The 22,351-nt window shown below is 58.8% G+C and overlaps 2 protein-coding genes across 3 annotated transcripts; both read left to right on the top strand.

Moving 5' to 3' along the window:
- The first annotated feature begins 664 nt into the window (after positions 1-664).
- SFXN3 (sideroflexin 3) lies at positions 665-5,475 on the top strand. Of its 2 annotated transcripts, none has more exons than XM_041415469.1 (11): positions 665-714; positions 1,261-1,427; positions 1,641-1,811; positions 1,963-2,061; positions 2,309-2,384; positions 2,821-2,906; positions 3,224-3,351; positions 3,477-3,526; positions 3,674-3,723; positions 4,175-4,222; positions 4,487-5,475. In XM_041415469.1, the coding sequence occupies exons 2-11, from the start codon at positions 1,264-1,266 to the stop codon at positions 4,581-4,583; spliced, it is 969 nt and encodes a 322-aa protein (XP_041271403.1). In that variant the 5' UTR covers positions 665-714; positions 1,261-1,263; the 3' UTR covers positions 4,584-5,475. The 2 variants fall into 2 exon arrangements, with proteins under 2 accessions (XP_041271403.1, XP_041271404.1); XM_041415470.1 differs by having other exon boundaries at positions 673-714; positions 1,264-1,427.
- A 2,181-nt stretch (positions 5,476-7,656) lies between these two features.
- On the top strand, positions 7,657-17,844 carry KAZALD1 (Kazal type serine peptidase inhibitor domain 1). The gene is made up of 5 exons (XM_041415615.1): positions 7,657-7,795; positions 12,835-13,434; positions 14,649-14,809; positions 15,766-15,913; positions 16,116-17,844. The coding sequence occupies exons 2-5, from the start codon at positions 12,933-12,935 to the stop codon at positions 16,199-16,201; spliced, it is 897 nt and encodes a 298-aa protein (XP_041271549.1). The 5' UTR covers positions 7,657-7,795; positions 12,835-12,932; the 3' UTR covers positions 16,202-17,844.
- The last annotated feature ends 4,507 nt before the right edge of the window (positions 17,845-22,351 follow it).

The following is a 22,351-nucleotide window of genomic DNA, read 5'->3' as shown; positions in this document are numbered from 1 at the left end:
GGGGGCCGGCGCGGGGGGGCCGCCCCGACAGCGCCGGGGTGAGGGGCTGGGGGGGCACGGCCGGCGTGGGGACACGCACCCACATGCACACGCACCCCATGCACCCACACGTCCACGGCATGCGTGTCCGTGCCCTTGCGCGCGCTCACAGACACCCACGGCGCGCCGCACACGCGTGGACGCGGCCCCGCTCACACACGCGTGTCCCGGCACGCGCCGCCCTACGCACGAGCCGGCGCCCGCTCCCGCGGAGGCGCGGTCCCCGCGCGCTCCGGCGCAACAACCGCGACACGCGTGGACGCCGACGCGGCGCTACGGACACGCGTGAGCGCGCGGCGCGGGCATCGAGATCCCCCGGGAACACGCGCGCGGCTGACACGGGGACGCGCGGAAACGCGCACGTGAACACCCACGTGCAAACACACGCGCACACGAGCACCCGAGCGAAACGAAGCCGAGCCGACGTGCGAGCACACGCGCGCGGTCACGGGCAGGCGCGTGCACACCCACGGGCACGCCCACACAAGCGCGGGAGGGCCACGGGCACCGCGTGTGGCTCGGCACGTACCGCTCCCCCCGCCGCCGGCCCCCCGCCCGCCCGGCGCGGGGCCGCCCACCCGTGACGAGGCCGCACGTCAGCGCGCGCAGGGGCGGGAGTGGGGCGGCGGCGGCGGGGGCACGGCGGGCGCTGTCGCTGTCGCTGTCGCGGGAGCCGTGAGTGCCGGGGGTGCCCCGGGTCCCTGTGCGGGGGGGTCACGCGTGGCGGGAGGGATGCTCGGCGCGGGAAGGAAGGGAGCAGAGCCCCGCTTCCCTCGGGGCAGGGCGGGTGTGGAAATAGAGCCGCGCCGGGTGTGTCGGTGCCTTGCCGGGAGGGACATTCCTCCTTCCAGTGCCCTTCCTCGCTCCGCTCTCCCGGTGCTGGCAGCAGCTGTGGCCCCGAAGTCGTGGGTCCCTGTCCCCTCCTCTGTGACCGGCGTGCTCTGCTGGGGTGGGGGGTCCCTGACTTCTGGTGGCTGGTGTGGGCAAGGTCGCGGGTTTCTCTTTGGCACAAGGCGCAGTCCCATTGCAGGTCGCACCACCCACGAGCTGCCTTGTGCTGGGAGGGCTCAGGAGTCGCTGCTGAGCTCCTTTGCAGAGGGGCTTCCTGTTCACCCCTTGTCCGCTCAGGCTGGGGGAGCACCAGAGCTGCTGCAGCAGGGATGTGGGGGGGACACACAGGCACCACGTCCCATATAACCCTTTCATCCCCTGCCCTGCCAGAAGATGCCACCTTCCTTGCCTGCCACCATCAACATCCGGGAGCCCCGATGGGACCAGAGCACCTTTCAGGGCCGGGCCAAGCACTTCTTCATGGTGACCGACCCCCGAAACCTGCTGCTCTCGGGGGCTACCCTGGAGGAAGCCCGACGGGTGGTGGAGGACTACAGGTACCCACTGGGAGGGTGGATGTACCCTCAGCACTGCTCCCAGGCAGGAGCCATTCCCAGGAATGGGAATAGAAGTGATGCTGGCCCCCCTGGCCAAAGGCCCCAAAGCTGCCCGGCTGGTCCCTAAGGCATCTCCCAGCTGGCCCGACCGGTGTGGGGGACCAGCCATGTGTGCTGGCAGAGGGTCTTTGAACAGGTGCCCTTCCCTGGCAGGGCAGGCACCATACACCCTGGGCTGACAGAGGACCAGCTTTGGCGGGCGAAGTACATCTATGACTCGGCTTTCCACCCTGACACGGGCGAGAAGATGATCCTTGTGGGGCGCATGTCCGCTCAGGTCCCCATGAACATGACCATCACTGGTTGCATGTTGACCTTCTACAGGTACCTGTCCTCTCCTCACCTCAGGACCAAGAGGATGCCTGGAGGATCCTCCTGGCTCTGGGGTGAGGAGGGGACACGTGTCCCGTACCCCTCTCGTACCCATGCTGTAGGAGCATGGGTGACATCCCCCAGTGTCTCCTCTCTCTGGCAGGACCACACCAGCCGTGCTGTTCTGGCAGTGGGTCAACCAGTCCTTCAATGCCATTGTCAACTACACCAACCGCAGCGGAGATGCACCCATCACCCCCAGGTGAGCATCTCTCTGACCAGGTCCTCAAGGCACCCCAAAACACCAGGGGGTGCCTTGCATAGCAGGGTACGGTGAGATGGGACAATGGGGACCTGATGAAGGCAGAGATGGATGCCATTGGGGATGTCAGGGTTAGTGGTAGAGCTGAGAGAGGAACCCAGATGTCCTGATGCTCTTGAAGGGCATGCTGTTCCTTCCCTGGGATGGGGAGAGCCTGGCTTACTGGTGTCACTTCCTGCTCTTTCAGCCAGCTGGGGACAGCCTATGTGAGTGCAACCACGGGGGCAGTTGTCACAGCACTGGGACTCAAATCCCTCACCAAGGTAAGCTGATCCTTCACCATCACAACTGGGGGATGTGGACCCTCCCCATGGGATTGCCCTTAGCTGAGCAGGGGATTCACCTGGAGTGGGGGAGAAAATGAAGAAAAGGGATTTGCTGAGGTTGTCCGCACAAGGCAACTGCTCTCCCCAGTGATGGCTGTGGAGATGGCCTGTCCCTCCAGCCTTGCTCTGGATGTATTTCCAGGCTTCTTTCACCCCTCAGCATCTATCCAGACCTGGCAGGGGACCTGGATCCCCCCAGACCCTTTGGTCTGTGCCGCTTTTGCCAGCTGAGAGTTGCAAGGGAGGAGGGAACACTTTTCCCCCAGTGGGGCTGGGACAACCCAAGGTCTTACAGGAAGACAGAGGTAGACCCAGGGACAGCCAGCTCTGCCCCCAGACCCTCTACATGACGTTCTCCTCCTTTTCCCCCCAGCACCTGCCAGCCATCATCAGCCGGTACGTGCCTTTTGCGGCCGTGGCAGCTGCCAACTGCATCAACATCCCGCTGATGAGGCAGAGGTGAGCCCCTGCGGTGGGACAGGCTTGCCTCAAGTGGGGAATGCAGGGACTTCCTTGCTGATCCTTAGCGTGGGGGGTTGGCTTGAGGGTACAAGCACCTGGTTGCAACCCAGGGGTTTCTTGGTCTCTGTACAACCCTGTTGGGGACTGCTGCCAAATGTGGATGTGGGTCCAGCTGAGACCCCTCTGATTTATTGTGTAACCAGTGGATGGGGTACAGGAGGATGCCAGCCTCCCTTGGAGACATGTCCCTGTCCTGTGTCCTGATCCCCTCACCATTGTGCCCTGTGGCCCCCTGACTCTGTGTGTCCCTGCAGAGAGCTCAAGCTGGGGATCCCTGTCACGGATGAGAATGGGAACCGCCTGGGCGAATCCACAGCAGCAGCCCAGAAGGCCATTTTCCAGGTGGTGGTGTCCCGCATTGGCATGGCAGCACCAGCCATGGGTGAGTGGCCCTTCCTCCGCCTGTGTTGGGAGATTGCAGCTGATCCCTGGCAGCATGGGATGGGGTCCCACTGCTGGCAGGGGGCTGTGAGCACTGGGAGCTCATCTCCTTCCTCCCTTCCTCAGCCATTCCGCCGGTGATCATGAACATGCTGGAGAAGAGAGCTTTCCTGAAGGTACCAGTGAACCTGGGATGGGCAGGTGGACGTAGGGATACCCACCACATGTTGTTGGCAACCCTCAGGGCTGGCACCCTGTTGGGGAATAGACACCTTCCTGCCGGTCCACTGCACTGACACACTTCCTCTCCCTGTCCCTGGCAGCGGTACCCGTACCTGAATGCTCCCCTGCAGGTCAGCCTGGTGGGACTCTGGTAAGTCCTCCTCCACTGATGGGCATCGCTGCTCTGGATAGTGTATGGGACAGTGCTTCTGGGAATCCTGCTTGGCAGGGCGGGGGAGAACTGCCCCAAAGTTTCCTGGGGGATGCCAGAGCTTGGCCAGGCTAGTTGCACCCCAGGCAGAAGGGATGGGATATGAGGTTCTGGGGCCAGGAGTTGTTTTGCTTCATCTTGGTGTCTCAAGCCTGCCATGGGCTCCTACTCAGCATTGCTGTTCCCCCACATCATTGGGGGACAGACTTTGCCCCACCTCAGGAGCCAAATGCAGAGCCTGGAGCTTGGAGAGGGCATCTCTGTGGCCCTTTCCTGGCTGAATACCCAGCACAGCTCTGGGCTGCCTCATTGCTGCTCTGGGATCAGGCCATGGGTGGGTGTGGGTGATTTATGCAGCCCAGCTTCACCTTTCCATGTCTCTCCTTTGCAGTTTGGTGTTTGCCACCCCGCTGTGCTGCGCACTCTTCCCACAGAAAAGGTACAGACAAGCACTTTGCCTGCACGTGTGGCTCCTGTGTGGGATGGGGGTGCTCTCTGACTCCCAAGAGATTCTTTTGCCTCTTTGAGTAGTCAGGGGCTTAAACCAGTGCACACACATTTCTGTGCACAGGCAGCAGTGCAGACCCAAGGGTCTGTGCTGGGCCATGGGACAGCATCCCCATGGGGTGCAGCAGGTCGTTTCCAGCCTGAGGCCACTGGTGGCTATGCCCCTCCATCCCCTGTTTCCACGTTTCCTCTACAGCTCAATGCCTGTGAGCAGCCTGGAGCCTGAAGTCCAAGATCAGATCCGGAAGAAAGATCCGTGGCTGGAGACTGTCTACTTCAACAAAGGGCTCTGAGCAGCTCCTGGAGGGCTGAGATGTGCCCCACGGAGCTGCCGGGCCAGCGCATTGCTGAGCTTCGCCCTTCGGATCCCCTTGGGCTGCCGCCGCTTTCCCTTGGCCGTTGTGTGTCCGTAGGTCCAGGTGCTCAGCCCAGCTTCCCGGGGTGCCTGCAGCCATGCAGCACCACACCAAACCCTGTCCCCATGCCCGGCTCAGCCCTGCTCTGGGGACCTCCTGCTGGCACCGTGATGCACCCCTCCTCTCTGCGTGTGCCTGCAGCTCTGTGCAGTGCACAGGGAAGTGCGGGCAGCAACACCAGGGACCTTGTGAGCTGGAGGGAAAAATAAAAGTGAGATGAGGAAGAAAATGGTGCTCCCCAGCTTTAGGAGGCAGTAGAGAATCAGCAATTGAAGGTAGAGTACCTCTGCAGGCACCCTACAGTGCCCAGTGGTTCAGCAGCTGGTGCCTGGGGATGGCAGAGCAGCTTTGGGAGAGGAAAACTCCCCATACCCAAAATAGCTGGGGGTGAGTGATCAATTGCACGTAGTGGCTGGAACTCTGAGTGGGGGGCTCTCCCAGCCCAGCCGTGTGCTCCCAGCTCACCTTCTGCTCTCCTCCGGGCTGCTCTGGGGATTTAATCTGGCTTTCTGCTGCTTCCATCCCCAGTGCAAATGGCACATTTTAATCCCAGTAGAGTCTTGGTTTTTATTCTCATTTTAATGCCATCTGCGTTCAGGGCTGGGCTTCCCCTGGGGGGTTACTCTGCCCCCTCCTGGAGTGCTTGCTTTCAGGTGGACCTTCTCAAATAGCTTTAAGTGAACTGTGGTTTCCTCTAGATGTTTTTGATATACATATAATGTACCTATATATACCAAACAATAAAGGCAGATTGTTTATACAAAACCAACAGCAGAGGTGTGTTGCTCGCTAATTTGTATATGGTGGAAAGGGACTGCTGTTGGGGTGAGAATGGGAGCAGGAGAGAGGGGCAGGCTGGCTTTTGGGGTGCCTCTGCACACCCTGGGGCTGGGTTCTGCTTTCTAGCCCGCTGCCTTCGCAGCAGTTCTAGCTGGCTTGGCATGTGTTTCAGCTTATCCAGCTGTCAGGAGGGTTTTTTTTAGTACAGTCGGCTTTGGGCCTCGCTGCTGCGCAGAGAGCTTTGCTAAGCTGCTGCCCTGGATGCTGCTGGTTTGGAGAGGCCAGAGCGTCACCCTGGCTCTGCCCACACTCACGCCCCCTCTTGCAGCCTGCTCACAGGACAATCCTGGCCCTGCTCCTGTGCCTTCCCTGCAGGACTATTTTTATCCCACTTTCTGTGTACAGCTATCAGAGAGCACGTTGGAGAGCATCACTGCTGTGGCAGGACCCTGGCAAGCCTGCGGGCAGCAGCTGCCTCCCCCTCAGCTTTGTCTGACAGGGCAGTCAGAAGGAGCAATGGATGTCCAGCCAGGGAGAGGAGGGATGGAGGCAACCAAGGAGGAATGAGACCACTGCAAAGGCCAAGATGGGCAGATACAGCAGTGACAAGATAAGAGCCAGGCAGCCCAAAGCCACCCTGTGCCACAGCTTCCACAGCTGGCAGGGGCTGGCAGAGGCCAGGCTCGAGCCGCTCCCCTCAAGGGGCAGCCAGGAGAACACCTGCACCCAGCACCTGCCCAGGGTGGGGAAGTGAGTGGATTGGGACAGGCACATCAGGGATCTGTCCCCCTCCTTCTCCTGGCCCTGGAATATTGCAAATATCTCCCCTGAGCCAGCCATTGGCAGCTTATAAATAATGCAGCCCCTTGCCGTGCAATAAGGGCTTGTCAGTAGCTATTCTGCTCTCATAAATTAAAGATGAAAAGGTACAAGGCTCTTGCCAGAAAAATGAAGACAAATTTTTAATAGCTTGCCAAGACACAGGGAGATGGAGCGCTCAGGAAAAATGAATTACGTTTTTATTATGTGTTTTATTGTGGTATAATTGAACGGGATTATCTGAGAATACAATATATTTCCAGAGCAGTGTAAAGAAAACAAAAATAATGATGACACCTGCTTCCTCCCACACACACCACCCGGCTTTGCAGGGACACCCTCCTTGTGTGTGCTGGCTGGGAGCTGGCCCTGAGCTGCTGGTGGCCACGAGAGGCAGGGATGGAAATGGGAGGGACATGAGACCAGAGACACAAATGCTTTGGGTGCCTGGGTGCAGCTGCATGGGTCTGGCCAGGCTCAGTCTGGGCTAACCCTAAGAGCCCCCTAAGAGCCATGAGGCTGGGATACAGGGCAGTGTGGTGTGGCAGTACTCAGCCACACAGAGCCACTGAGTGTCTTTCATCAGTCACCTGCTTTCATTCCACCCCTGAGGTCCCCTTTGGTCTGTCCCACACCTGCACAAGCTGGCACTGCTATGCAGAGACATGAAAAACTCAGTACTGGAGCATTGCAGGTCTGGGGTGCTCAGTGTCTGTTCTCTCCTGGAGCCAGCAGTGGTGCAGATTCAGCCACTTCACTGCGCTAGGGGGAACCTGTCCTGTGGATTCCCCTGATTGTGGAAGAGAAAACTTACTTGGCCAGTGAGTTTTGGGGGGTCAACAAGCCCAAAAGGGACACTGCTGCCCCTGCAGGGGAGCCAGGATGCTCAGTCCCTTCCCGAGGTGGCTCATCACAGAGGTCAAGGGCCAGTCCCACAAAGAGCAGCTGGATGTCCCCAGGGGTGCTGGGGGTGTTGGGCGGCGCTGAGCTGGGGACATCGATTGGTCCCTGGCATTTTTAATGAGCTGCCCGACCACATGCTTTAACCTTGCCCATAATGAGGGCGAGCAGCAGCAATTCCTACCGCCTCAGCCGGCTCCCCCAGCCTTAATGAGCTAATCAATACTTGTTCTCAGCTTAATTTCCAGCTAATTGCTCTTTAATGACGCCTGGAAATGGGCAGCCTCTTGCAGGGGGGAGCGGGCAGGTTCCCCCTCCCCAGTGCCCGTCCCCAGTGGCAGCGGGTGCCGGGGCGCTGGCAGCGGGTCACCTTCCCTGGCTGCGTCCCAGCCCTGCTGGCGCTCCTGGAGGCTGGGGAAAGGGAGGGCGGCAAAGGCGACAGCGGGCACGGTGATACGGGACTGGCGGCACCCTCTGGAGCACCCACCCCGTCTGGGGGGCCATGCAGCTCTGAGCACCAGGGCAGGCTGAACAGAGGATCCCGCCGTCACAGGAGGATGCGCCCAAGCCCCTCAGGACATTGCACTGTGGTGAGGGCTCCCAGGCTCGGCTCAGAGTGCGGCTTTTAAAGATACGGGTGGCGGCGCTGAGGTGTCCGTGCATTACTGCAGGTTCCGCAGCCCCCGGGTACAGGGGCAGTGTCACCGCAAGGGGCCAGGGACGAGGCCAGCAGTGCCCTGGAGGTGGCAGCAGAGACCCCGGGCCGGGGCAGCCTGCGGCGGGCGGGGACACGAGGGGCCCCCGTTGGCTGCGGGCTCGGGGCGGGCCCGGAGCCGGGCGGGTCGCGGGGCCACGGAACCCGCTCTCACCCGGCACCGCAGTGTCAAAGTTGGCACGGGCGTGCCAGTGCGGGGACATCCCGGGAATGAGCCCCCCGCCGTCTTTTCGGTTCCTGCCCCCGCGTTATTAGGCTTGCGCTTGGATGGGGCTGGGAAAACCTCAGCACACAGCAGGATTCCTGCTGGGATGGAGCTGGGCAGCGACTCTTGCCGGGGACCGGGGCAGCCTGGGCTCCGGGGCGTCCCTTGCCATTGGGCCATCGCGCCTCGGGGCCGGGTGACCCTGCACACAGCTGCAACCGCTTCCCCAAGAATTTGCTGACGGGTTGGTTCTTCAGAGGAATTTGGTCTGGAAAAGCCTGGAGAAACCTGAGCCTGGCTGCTTCCTAGAGCGGGTCCGTCCTGGCACGCAGGCGGGGTGACCTGCCTGCTGCCCGTGCCTTGTGCCCGCAGTGGAGCCCTGGAATGCGGCTGGGGCCCCTGGAGAGCCACTGAGCCTCGGGGTGGGCTGGCCAGAACCGGGCTGGTTCAGGCTGTCAGATAGCAGGAAGCAGAGAGTGTATTTGATGTGAAATGAGAGAAACTTGGTTTATAACCAGAAGGAGACCCCCTCACGCCCCAGGCAGTGTGCCGGCAGCATTCTGTCCCAGGATCTCTGGTGACACGTGCTTCTGCTGTGACATAACCCACATTCTCAACCCCACCAGCCCAGCCCCAATGCTGCTGGCCAGCTCTGCTTGACATGACGTACGTTGAGTCACTTGGCCTAGGACTGTTTTTTCCAGAGTAGATTTTTCCCTTGGCTCTGTCTGCCATAAACCCCAGATTGCTATGGGGTGTCTGGGGGTTCAGCCCAAAGCTGCGAGGGGTCAGTGGGGCCAGGAGCAGTGTGGCACCCCTGGCTGGATGTGATGTGTTTCATTCTGATGGCAGAGCTCTGGAGGGATGCCAAGGATGTGGGCCTGCCAGGAGCACCCATGGACTCCTGGCTTCTATAGGACCATCACAGGATGAGAAAACAGTGATAGGGAGCAACCCACCAGGAAGGGAGGAGGAGACTTTGGTGCTTTAGGCTCAGCCTTCAAAGCCCAGTTCCAGGAGCTTCACTGGGCTCACGAAAAGTGAGGAAAAATGACAGATAACTAGCCAGCACTGGTAGGGAGCCAGGAATGCAATATACCCAAGTGCCAGGCCATGCAGGGCTGTGATCACCCTTTTCCCCACAAAGCTGTCAAGAAACAAGCCACAAACCCCATTTGCAGCCATGGCTGTGTTGATTGACTTCAGGTGTGATTGAGCAGAAGTCCTTGTTAAGCACAGGTTAGATCTTCCACCCCTCATTCATAGCTGCTACTGTCTATTAACACATTCAATAGTCTCATTAAGCAGAAGGTTTAATTAACTGCCACATTTGAGCTCCATCTTGTTGAGCTGAGCTAAGGTGCCCTTGGCTTTCTGAGGCTGGGTTGTATTCCTCCACAACTGGAGTTGTTCCTGCTCAGACCTGTGTTTGGATTTCACCTTTGGCCAGGGGTTCTCCCCAGTTAGTGGCTGATGCTGCCGTGATGCTCAGGTGAACTCAGCCACCCAGAGGCGGTGATAATTCCATGAAGATAAGACACAGCAAGTGTTTGGGCCGTGGCACATGGGAGAAGGAACCATGTGTGGGAAAGGACAGCAGCAATGGAGCCTGTTCCCCTTTGCAGAGGGCAAGAGACATAAATAACCTGAAACGCTGATGGTCCGTTTTCAGCAGTGCCTGGGATTTAAGTGCTGGCTCTGTTTTTGTGCTGGCCAGGAGCTTTGTGAGCAGGAGGTGGCATAGGGGCCAGGCTTGCTTCACTGCTTTGCCCCCGGTGTGGAGCAGGGGAAGTGAGGGTGTGCAGGAATGCCTGAACATGCAGGCAGTCCTTCATCCCAAAGCAGGAAGGGTGGTATGGCAGGGATAGCCCAGGAGGCTCAGCACTGCAGTCTCTGCTCAGGCTCTGACCCAGCATGTAGGAAAACCTCAGCCCTTCCTGACTTTTTCCCTGGTCCCAAGACAGCTGCAGCCCCAGCTGCTCAGCAACTTGTGGATGCTGGACCTGAAAACTTGTGGCATGTGGGGACCGAACTCAATAGGCTGGATAAGGGGAGCCGAGGGGGGAGGCAGCCCTGAGCCAAGGGGCTGGGGGCCACAGAGGGGGAGTGGGACGTGAGGCTGAAGGCAGAGCTGGCAGAAAACCCCACTCTGCAGCAGGGGGCTGGGGAGGGGAGTTTGGCCGGCAGAGGCAGATTTAAGGGGGCTGAAGCCTGCTGCATTTTCCGTTCGTTAGACATGGCTGGACTCACAATGTGACCAAGCAAAAGCCCTGGAACCCAGAACAAATTTGCAGGAGGGTGTTGGAAAGCAAAAGCAGATTTTTGCAGCATGGTGAAGGAAACCAGATCCTTAGAGAGGTCCTGATTTGCTTGAGCTTCATGGAGGAACTAAATCCCACAAATTCCTTGCCTGGAGAGGAGTGGGCTGTGTGATCCCCCCACCCCGGCATGGCATCCGGAGCAAGCTGCAAATGCACGGTGTGTGTTTGTGCTGCAAAGGCATGCTGGCTCCCCGCTCCTCAGTGCCAGTTCCAGAGGGAAACTGAGGCAGGGAGCAGTGCGGCAGCTTGCTGGGAAGGTCTGGAGCCCCAGCCCCGTGCACATGGGTTTTGCACTGCTGTGGCATGGAGCAGCCCCACCATCGCTCCCAATAGCTCCACTCCAGCCAGGGGAGTGCCGTGGTTTACACCCCAGTGCACCCTTCACACGTGGCTCCTGGTGCGAGGCGAGTGCAGACATTCCCGAGAGTTATCCCCCCCATTTGCTTACAGAAACTTCTCAACTTTTCAGTCTGTTTCCTAACCAAATTACACGCTGAGAGATGCTTTGACCGCTTCCTTAGCCATGCCCACCCCTGCCATTCACTTGTCCCCAAGGACTGCTGCCAACTTGGACTGCAAAGGAGGGGACCCCAGTCCCTTCCTGCCCCATGGTTGGGGCGGAGCATCAGCCCGGGTCCCGCACACGGCTGGGGTGATTCCAGCGGGGAGGTGCCGGTGCCAGGGAGCGGCAGAGCCCCGGGGCCGGGGTGGGGTGCGTGGCGGGACCCCGGCAGGGAAGGGGTGCCAGCCAGTCCGTGTCCCGGTCCAGGGACGGGCCGCGGGCCCGGAGAGGGGCGGGGGGATTCACGTTTCGCTGACATCACGGCGGTGCTGGAGCGGCCGGGGGCCAGCAGCCCCGGGGGCCAGCAGCCCCGCCGCTGCGCACCGCGGCCCCGGCACCGGCGCCTCCGGTAAGTGGCGGCTTATGGCGGGGCGGCTCCTGGGGGACCCCAAGGGACGTCGTGCCCCTTCCCAGCACTCTTCCAGCACCCCCAGCGCCTGCACCCAGACATGCGGAGCCAGAGACCAACTTTGTAATTCCCCCGTACCCTTTCTCTGGCCCCCACATCCATGGGGGATGGAGCCTTACTCCGTGCAGACTGGGCTAGGGTGGGCGGCGGGAGGGCTCCGGCACTGGGACCCTCTGCCCCTTTCCACCCCTGGGGCGCCTGGTGGTCTCTGGTAAAGGGGTCAAATCTTCGAGGGTTTTTATCCGGGGGATGCATCTGTGCAACCCAATATCCGGGCCATTCCCACCCCAGCTCTGGGCAGTGTTAGCCCCGAGAGTGCGGGGTGTAGCTGGGGGGGCTGCAGCTTGCCCTTCAGTGCTGTTCCCAGCGGGAGGAGAGGGGACAGCCTGTCTGCCTGGGTCCCCTCCCCAGCCCCGCTCGCTTATGCTGAGTTGCCCTGGGGTGGAGGATCATAACTTCACCCATCTCAGTGAAGGCAGCCAGGGTATAACAGGGGGCAGGGAGGGATGTTCGCAAAGGGATTTGGTTCATTGTCACCCTCTCTGGGGACAGGCTCTGAGATGCCACGTTTCCCCCCCAGGGAGAGATGGGAAGACCAGAGTAGGTAATGCAGGCTTGGGGTTTGAGGGCAGGGTCCCTGCTGTGCTGGTACACACTGACCACACTGGGTTTGCTGTCAGTCCAGTGCCAGCCCAGGAGCTCAGCTGTGCACTGGGCTCCTCCATGCTCAGCTTCAGTTGCCTGTGTGATAACTGAGGCGATCACAAAACCTTCTGGGGAGTAGGCATTTTCCCCCTGCTCACGCAGGTGGTAAAAAGAGGGGTTGCAGCACAGGGAGGGAAGGAGAACAAAAGCCAGGCATGACTGGGAGCATCCTCCTGGCTTGGCTGCCTCCAGAAAAGAAAGAGCACCTTGTCTGCAGGATCAGCCACCCTGTTGTGCTTGTATGGATGGTGAGGGAGGAAAAAAGGGTTTGTGACTCTTGCAAACAGGGAAAGAAAAGGGGCTTGAGAACAACTTTCTGACAGGACACCAGGAGCAGGGTATGAACGAGATGAACCATAATGTAGTAGAACACCCTGTCCAGTGCCCTGCCAGCCCTGTGGCTTCCCAGGCTGTGCTGGGGTCAGAGGAGGCTGGACTTTGCATGCAGGGCTGCCAAGGGAACAAGGATGAAGCCTGATGGGCTGGGGTCATCAGCACCATCTCTCCAGAAGACATTCACCGTCTCAGGGCAGGAGCTGGCTGGGGAGCTCCAGGGTGCAAAGGCCGTGACTGCAGGGGTGGGGGTGAGAGGGGCTGGGACCAACCCCCTCCTGCACATCATGCAGTGCTGCTGCTCAGAGCAAGCCAGCCAGGAGACAAAGGAGTGGGAGACACTTCCCGCACCAGTAACACACTTTCTCCCTCCTAACAGGCCAGGATGGCTCCTCAGATCTAGACAGGGAGACCAGAGCAGTGCCAGAAATCCCCATCCAAGTGACAGTGGGATTGGATACAGGTGCTGCCGTGAGAATGTCTGAAGCCAAGCCCCTCAGCATCTCTTGCCTCGTGCTTTCCTTGCTCTCCTTGCACTGGGCTTTGCTCCAGCTGGGCCAGGCTTTTCCCAGCACCTCTGACTACCTCCAGCGGGGCTGGCAACGGCTGCTGGAGGAAGGGGAGGGCTGCGCTGAGTGCCAGCCCGAGGAGTGCCCGGTGCCACGCGGGTGCCTGGCAGGCACAGTGCGGGATGCCTGTGACTGTTGCTGGGAATGTGCCAACCTGGAGGGACAGATCTGTGACCTGGACAACACCAACCACTTCTACGGCAAGTGTGGGGAGCACCTGGAGTGCCGGTTGGATGCCGGGGACTTGCGTCACGGAGAGGTGCCCGAGCCCCAGTGTGCCTGCCTCTCCCACCTGGCCCTCTGCGGCTCCGACGGCAAAACCTACGCCCAGATCTGCAGGTTCCTGGAGGCTGCCCATGCTCACCCCCATGCCAACCTCACTGTGGCCCATGAAGGTCCCTGCGAGTCAGGTGAGTGGCCCTGGAGCTGTGGGAAGAGGCAAGCAAGGGGGTCTGGCTTAACTGTTTCACCTGGCAGCAAAACCAGAGACAGGACTGCGCTGGGGGCTGCTCCCTGCAGTGCCAGGTTCCCACTAGTGCCCCCAGCCTGCTGCTCTGGGGGAGCCCCTTGCAGATCCAGTGCTTGGAGAAATCTGGGAGCAGCTTTGCCAAGAGGGAGTGGAGTTTATGGGAAGCAACAAATCCTGCTGGAGCAGATGGGGAAGTTCCAGGGAATTGTTAGCGAATTCTTGGCGGCAGGGCTGGGTTCACACTGGCCTGTTGCTCCTGAGAAATGTGCCTGCCTCCTGCAAATAGAAATTAGGGTTGGTTTGGCTTGGCTGTGTGATTTCCATTTCCCCTTTAAAACTCAGGTGGGGGCTGAGAGGGGACAGCCTAGCAGGAAGGCCGTGCCCCATCCTGCCCAGTCCAGCACAGGTCACCCAGTGATGTCACTGCAGCCTGAGGGGTGTCAAGGTTGACCTTATTTTCTGTAGATCATCATGTTCTTGACTGTTTTCCCAGGTATATTTGGAGGTGGAAAGCTTCCCTTGAGCTCTGGCTCACACTATGGGCCAGATCATGGAGCAGGTGTGTGTGAGAAGGATGGTCCTCACTCTGTCCCTCCAGGGAAGGGATGTGGAACCTGGAGCTGTTGGCTCCATCGTGGAGATGGGGACCTGCTGACTCCCTTCATTGCTTGCATGAGCCCTGTGTCAGAGCAGAGGCCTCACTTGGCTGGAAGATCAACTACCTCATCCATCCTCACCAGCCTCAGGCTGAATGAACGCCCTTTGGCCTTTCTCCCACAGGAGGAGCGTGCTCCAATTGCTCAGGAGACCTTTGTTTTGTAACATGGCTGTCATTGCACTCTTCCTGCTGCGAGTGTTGCTTGAGCATCATTGCACAGGCGGGGAAACTGAGGCCAGCAGGGATGGCAACCCTCCATGGACTGGGGGGGGGTTGGGGAGGGAGCTCCCAGTCCCAGCTGTGAGGAGGGACCATGTCCTTGGGAAAGGTGAGGGTCTGCCATAGGAGGGAGAGGAGACAGACATGGGAAGGGTCCCAGCATCCCTGTGTGAACCAAATGCTGCTGCTCCAGAGACCAGCCCAAGAGAGCCCATGGGACTTGCCAAGGGTGGGACCTCTTCTGAGCCCACCCTGCTCTCCTCTACCCCCCTCCCCAGAGCCTCAGATCACCTCTCCTCCCTATGACACATGGAACATCACCGGGCAGGACGTCATCTTTGGCTGCGAGGTCTTCGCCTACCCCATGGCATCCATTGAGTGGAGGAAGGATGGCACAGAGATGCTGCTGCCTGGAGATGACCCCCACATCTCTGTCCAGGTGAGCAGTGTGCCCAAGGCATTGAAGACAATGCCAGGTGACCCAGTGCTTCTCAGAGCTCATGGACAGCCAGAGCTGAGAGTGGCCATACTCTGGGAATGGCCAAGCCTGGCTGCCTGGGGATGAGGCTGTAAACCATGAGGACTGACTGAGCCAGGGCTGGTGTCTCAGTGGTAGGAGCCATCAGCATAGCTTTCTTCTGTGATTTCCTCTAGTAATTTTTGAACTTATTCACAGAGTCCTGCAGTGGAGAGTTCCTACTTGCCTGCCTTCAGTGTGCTGTGCGTGCTGGCTTCACTTGCAGTCCTGCAGGCAGGGCTGGAAAGGACCTCTGAGTGCCTTACAGCCTGGGTTGTCCTCTGCTCCTACCAGCACGCCCAGGCAGTTCCTTCCATTTTTTCCCATCAGCAGGGCTTCCTTTCCAGAGCTGGCAGGCCCAGGGGTCAGCATCCTGCCTGCGGCCAGCCCCAAATATAGCACCCAGCTGGGTGTACCCCGCTATTAGAGGGTGTGGGCAGAGGCAAAGGGGCCATGCACCTCAGCCAGCCACCAATGGGGTGGAAAATGTGGTGGAATGGATGGAGGGAGCCAGAGGAGCAGGTGGAACCTGCACCATAGCCTCCTTCCATCTTTCTGTGCTTCAAGCCTCCCCACAGCTTGTCACAGGGTCTGACTGAGGATCTTCACCCCAAGCAGGACTACCCTGCCTGGTTGGAGGAAACTCTACTGTCCTCCACCCCTGGCCACCACACCATAATAGCAGCCTGCAAACACAGCTGCAGCCCAGCTGGGTCAGGAAAAGTTTATTTATTCCTGGGGATAAACAGAAAATAGATGGTTGCTGCCAGAGCAATCCTGGGACCTCACTGCCTGCTGAAAGGGGACCCGGGGCTCTGTGGCACGGACTCCCTCTTGCTTCTGCCACAAGTGCTGACAGAAATCCTCCCTTCCTGCAGTTCAGAGGCGGCCCCCAGAAATACGAAGTGACAGGCTGGCTCCAGATCCAGGGTGTGCGGGTGACGGATGAGGGCACGTACCGCTGCTTCGCCAGGAACAGGGTCGGGGAGGTGGTGGCACTGGCCAGCCTGACCGTCTTCACGCCGGGTGAGCACCACGTCCTTGTCCCCGTGCTCTCATGGGGACATGGGAAGAGATGTTTGGGCACAGTGCACCAGTATGGCAGGAGCTGCTGGAGCAGGGGATGTCCCAGAAAGCTGCTGTGCATGGTTTGGCTTTGGCCCTAGTGGGAAAGGGGACAGGCACAGCAGGGTGGCCATGTCACACTGTCCCCATGCTGCCATTTCAGACCAACTCAACCTGACAGACTTCTCCCTGCTGAAGCCCCGCACGACACCTGAGGACTACAGGGAGAGTGAGGAGGACTACTACTAGCCCAGAGATGGCATGTTGGGCTGCAGAGATCACCTTGCTCACAGCACCATTTCCTGGGGCTTGGGGACATTGGACATCTCTGGAGCAGGCATCCTCCGGCCCAGAACTCCTTTTCTGAACAATCCTGGCACAACAGCCTGTTTTTTGGGGTGGGGGACAGGGTGACACAACCTTTTGAGGTGCTGGGGGAGGGATACTGGCTGGTTGGCAAGGGCTGGGATCAGGGACAGCTCTGCCTGGAGCAGGGTGGATCTGTCCTCTGGCACTGAGTGGAGACACAATAGGACACTGCGGGGACAGCTGTGCTGTGTGTGATGAGGACTTGGTGCTGGGGATGGAGACAGCCTCCTTTGCGAGAGTGAGGCCAGGGCAGGGGCATTGTGTGCTGTATGAATAATTTTTGGGGAAGCTGGAGCAGAGAGCTGGGATCTGACCGTGATAACCAGTGTGTCCCTGTGAGCTCGTATCCCCCAAGCACAGAGACATCCCAGGTTCTCCCCAGAACCCAAGGAACCTGCTGCCAAAACACCCTTCTCTTCTGTTTTGTTTTTAACCAGAAAAGTAGTGATTTGAGGAAACCAGGCACTTTCAGAGCTGTCTTTTCTCCAGCTGAACCACCCTTGTGGTCAGAAACACTTTGGCCTTTTTTTTGACTGACTTCATTTTTCCCTTCCATGCCTTTAACTTCATGCTTTCCTTTGTCATTTCAGCTGATGTTATTTAAAATATACATGTAGGTCAAAGCCAAGGCTGGCTGACCATCCTGCATCCACAAGGATGATTATGGGGGTGAGGAAGGGTGCAAACACTGTGGATGCTACCTTGTCCATTGTGGGGTGCTTGAGCTGAGGAGCCCTCCTGCCCATCCCAGTGCTCACAGCTGGTCCTGGTGTGGGTCCTGCCCTTCCCACCCCACCTGGGGATGGGGGTGCCCAGCAGACAATCTCCTGTGCAGTGGTGATGCATCAACTCCAATCACTGTACTCCCAAGCATTTGGATCCCATCCCAGTGCTGCCCATTTTCATCTTGGGGTCCTAACTTCTGTGACACTGGGGTCTCTACCCAGGTGACCACAGCTCTGTCAAGTGTGGAGCAGCTTTGTGCCTAGTTGGTGAAGTAAAGGGATGCTCCAGTTTCCACTGGAAACATTATATTAAAAAAAATCCCACCAACCTCCCACAGCTGGTAATTTAGAGCAAGCTCTCATTTGGGGGAGCAGAGGAAGGAAGCTCAGAACTGCGCTGTGCTGCTCACTGCCCAGAGAGGGCTGTCAGGACCCTTCCTCTGGGCATTCTGGGGCTGAGCTCACATCCAAGGCATGCCTTATCCCCCAAAGCAGCAGCATTTACAGGACTTCTGGTGCTCAAAAGCTCCATATGGACCAAACCCCTCCCAGTTACTCAGTCCCAGCTCCAGGGAGGTCCAGAGCTGCAGCAGGGAGCCAGACCCCGTGAGAAAGGAATTGGCCAGACCCCAGGCAGGAGCAGGCAGGATGCAATAAGGCTGGTGGCTCGGGTCCCGTGCTACTCTCCTTCACATGTTTTTTCTTTTCTTTTCTTCCTTTTTCTCTTGAGAGCTGGCTCAGATGACACAATTATGGCACTGAAACCTGAACAAGCGAATAAAAGGGATTTGTCTGGAACTGGCAGCAGAGCAAAATTCCTGCAGACGGTGAGGCTGGGCCAGTTCTGACCCCCTGCACCACAGCTTGACGGGGCACTGCTGCCCTGCCTGCTGGGGTGCCTACCCTTTTTGGCAGAAAACCTTTCTCAGCCAGAGAAATGCAAAAGCCATTGATGCCTCAGCTTCTCCTTCCATCTAAGAGCATAACAGAATCCTCCTGGGCTGCTCCGTCAGAGTCGGAGGGTGTTCAGGAGGGACCAGGGACAGAAGTGTGCCATTGGCTTTTATTTTGCTTTTTTTGGGCGTAAAACATTCCTTCAGAGAAGCTGGGCCTTTTTTTATCCATCCTGATCCCCTTCCTGTTTTGCACACAAATGAGCTGGTGGAACTGGGCCACACTCAGGCTGAGGCTGCCACGGGGAAATCCGAGAGCGTCCTGGAGCTTCAGCACTCAAGAGCTGCTTGCTGGGCTCCCTGCCGGTGCCCGGGGCTGGCCCCCAGCCAGGGCTGCCATGCCAACCCTCCTCAGGGCCAGCCTTGCCCTGCCTGTGTTGGCACAGACCCAGGTCGTGCCGGTGTGGGTGCAGCTTTGGTCTGGCTGGAGAGTGTGGGATGCGTCACACGCTCCATCCCTGGCTCCCCGTGTGCTCTGCAGGACAATGCCCTGCCTGGGCATTTGGGTCTCAGCCCTTGCCCCCCTCTGCTTCACACCCAGGGCCTTCATACCCTGTAGGGAGCTGGCAGGGAATGCTGGTGGTTCCTGCCTGGCAGGAAGAGCAGTGGGGATGTGGTGACTGAGAGAGGGGGGAATTTGAGCAAGAGCTCTTGGCCAAAATTAGCCAAACCAGGGCTGTGTGCCCCAGACTCCTCAGATCCCACTGTCTGACTGGCAGGCTGGAGCTCAGCCAGCAGTTGAGATCTGCTCCCCCCAAGGTGAAGGGCAGCAGAGTGGCTCCAGGGGCACAGAGAGGGCTGGAGTCTCCTCATCCCAGCTCCCAGTCTTGCCATTTCCAGTCACTTAAAAATTAAAGAAGCCAATATTGCTGCACGGCTGGAATCGGTCACTGCCACAGAGCTTAATTGAGGTTATTTGTTGGCTCTCAAAACATTTGGTCACCTCTGCTGCTGGCTGCTCAGATGTTTCCTGCAGCCCCTGCCCCAAGGAGGGGGCACCCCAGGCTCTGCAGATCCTGTTCTCAGCTCCAGGCACCCAGAGGATCCTGGGGACCTGACCAAACCTGGTGTCCCTGTGGGTTCAGAGGGTGTACAATGCATTCAGCACCAAATTCCTTTGCTGGCTGATCTTTGGCACAGTTGCTTTCTGGGGGCAGAGAGGGCTGAGCATCTCCTGCCAGCCCAGCTGACTGCACTCAGAGCACCTGATCAGGTGAGCCCAGAGGTCAGACTGATGTCAGGGACGGGGAGAGCTGGACTGGGAAGTGTTGACATGGCCAGTGGCCCAGGCACAGCACCCACACCTCCTGGCCACCTGGTACGAGCAGGGTGCGGGTACTTCCCAGGGCACCAGAGGTCACTGCGAGCCTGGGTACAAAGAAAGGGCAGCTCGTCCTGCCAGGACCTGGAAGACCCTGGGGATGCACCCTCTGTCCAGCTGCCAACCACAGGGTTTTGTGGTCTGCAAGGAAAACCCACCAGGTTTGGCAAGTAAATACATTCCTGTAACAAAAACATGCTGTCCCTGTCCTTCCCTGGCCTTGGGGGTGCTGGGACCTGCCCCTGTCTGGGCCTGGGCAGGAGGCACCTGGAATCATAGAGTAGTTGGGATTGGAAGGGACTTTAGAGGTCACTTAGTTTCAACACCCCTGCCATGGGCAGGGACGCCTTCCACTAGGCCACGTTGCTCAGGGCCCCACCCTGCCTGGTCTTGAACACTTCTGGGGCTGGGGTGTCCACAATTTCTCCGGGCAACCTATGCTGGTTCCTCATCACCCTCACAAAAAAGAATTTCCTTCTAATATCTGACCTGAACTTACTCTCTTTCCGTTTAAAGCCATTCACCCTTTTTCTATCACTACCTGCCCTTGTTAAGAGTCCTTCTCCAGCTCTCCTATAGACCCTTTAGTTTCTGCAATGTGCTTTAAGGTGTTCCTGGAGACTTCTCTTTGTCAGCCTGCTCTTCTTCAGGCCCAGCTCTCTCAGCCTGTCTCCAGCCCTCTGAGCATCTTCACAGGACTCGCTCCAACAGATCCACATCCTTCTAATGCTGGGAGCCCCAGAGCTGGACACGGCACTCAGCTAGGGTCCCACAAAAGCAGAGCAGAGGGACAGAATCACCCCCTCATCCTGCTGGCCGTGCTTGTGGCACCTCCGCGCCTCCCCCGAGCCCAGGCCGGGCCGGGCCGCGATTCGCCGTTGAACAGTGCCACCTCCCGGACAGTGCCACCTCCCGGACAGTGCCACCTCCCGGACAGTGCCACCGCCCGGACAGTGCCACCTCCCGGACAGTGCCACCTCCCGGACAGTGCCACCGCCCGGACAGTGCCACCTCCCGGACAGTGCCACCTCCCGGACGGTGCCACCTCCCGGACAGTGCCACCGCCCGGCAAAGCCACCGCCCGGACGGTGCCACCGCCCGGACAGTGCCACCGCCCGGACAGTGCCACCTCCCGGACGGTGCCACCGCCCGGCAAAGCCACCGCCCTGCCGGGCCGGGCCTGCCACTGCCCCGGGCAGCCTGTGAGGCACGCGGGGCCTTGGGCACCCCTGGAGCACCCCGACCCTCAGATCCATCCGTGCCTGCTCCGTGCCCTTTCCCTGCCCCTTTCCCTGCCCCTGCTCCTGCTCCGTGCCCTTTCCCTGCCTCTGCAGAACCTCTGCCTTGCTGGGAGGGGTGATGCAAAGGACATGAGTATGAACTGTCCCTCGGGATGATCCCAGAGCCAGAGCATCCTTTTGTCCGTGGCTTTGGATGGCTGCTGCAGGCAGAGCTGGGTTGAGGCAGAGCCTGGAGATGTTCAGCTGCAATCCTTGGGTGTCTGCGCTAAGCTAGGGCTGCAAAAGTGTAAACACCTCTCATGGCCACCCTGACAGTCCCCCCACGCCATGGGCATCTCCCCTGGGAGATCAGTGGCTTCTGGCAGAGGCTCATGGACCCTGAGCTGATCACTGGTCATGCCTGGATGGAAGCAGCACTGCAACCTCGATCTCCAAACAGGTAAACTGAGGCACAAAGCAACTATGCACGGAGAACTCAACCAGAGCCAGAGAGACCTTCACAGCAGAATGACCAGCTACCCCCAGGGCTTCTGTCCCCAACCTGTCCCCACCCCTGTTGGGGGTGGCATTTTCCCCCCTGTATTCTGCATGGCACCTCAGAGAGAAAATAAAACAGCAAGACGGCTTCCCTGCCTCCACCCGGCACTTACACTGCCTGATAAACAAAATGGAAATAAATCCTCCTGCGTTTGCAGCAAATAGGTCTCCATGGGGGGTTGCTTTCAATAATTCAAATGCTGTTGCAGAGCAGAGCCCACGCCAATGGGTTTTAATAAACACAGCCGTAATGTGACATGCAATTTATTATTAAGCTTAAAACAGGAAGCAAAGAGTTTAATAAAAGCACCAGGTTCCCTGTATCAGTTACAGCAAGTGGCTGTGGGGGGAGGCTGGGTTAGCTGGCTGCAGGGACACGCAGAGCTGGGTTTGCTTTGCTTTGCTGTATGCCTCTCAATCTGGCACTGCAGGAATCCTGGGAAGTGCATGGAGCTATGAGCCAGACCAGGGGAAATGGGGATTATTGCAAGGACAGGGGTAAGGTGTGAAATGCTGCACCCTGCACGGCTGCCCAGCCATCCAGGGAAGAGCTCTGCCCTGGCATCACAGCTCACTTGCAAGGTCGGATTAAAGCCTCGGGTTCAATCCCTCTCTGCAAAACTTTCTCACCCACATCCCTTCCTAAGTCAGCTCCACCTGGGCAGCCCTTTTCTGCTCCACCCTTACCACCCCTGGGCTGCCTTTAAGAGGAGGCAGAGAGGCTGTGCAAGGTGAGATGATGTGAGGCACGGGGAACTGCTGGTGCCTGGTGCTGCAGCAAGTATGTGTGCTGCCCACTGGGCTGCATGGGTGGCCCCTCCAGACATGGATTTGTTCAAGGGCTAGTGAAAAGCAAGAGCTTGTCAGGGAGGTGGCTCAGCTGAGGTGTCTCGACAGGTCCAGCTATGTCTGTAGGCACCTCTGTGTACAGGTGAGGGCTGAAGGATGTTGCACCATCCCATATTCATCACTTAGCAGGATCCAGATGCTGCTTTCTCCCTGTCCTTGCTGTAGGCCTACCTGGACACATGAATGCTGGCACTTCCCCCTGTGTTTTTTTTTGCCTCCTCTCCTTGGTCTTGCATCCTAGCTGTGCCCTTTCTGTTTGGGAAGAATCCTGCCAACCCCAGCACCCACTCCTGCAGAGAGCAGCACAGCAGGTGGAAGAGATGTGAGAAGTGGTGCAGGGACTGCCCATACTGTTTCCCCCTGAAAAGGGGGTTTGTATGACTACCCTGTGCTCTAGTTTGAGG

This window comes from Onychostruthus taczanowskii, unplaced genomic scaffold, assembly GCF_017590055.1.
Source record: "Onychostruthus taczanowskii isolate IOZ18803 unplaced genomic scaffold, ASM1759005v1 scaffold5, whole genome shotgun sequence".
Lineage (NCBI taxonomy): Eukaryota > Metazoa > Chordata > Aves > Passeriformes > Passeridae > Onychostruthus > Onychostruthus taczanowskii.
This window is presented reverse-complemented; position numbering and strand designations above follow the sequence as displayed.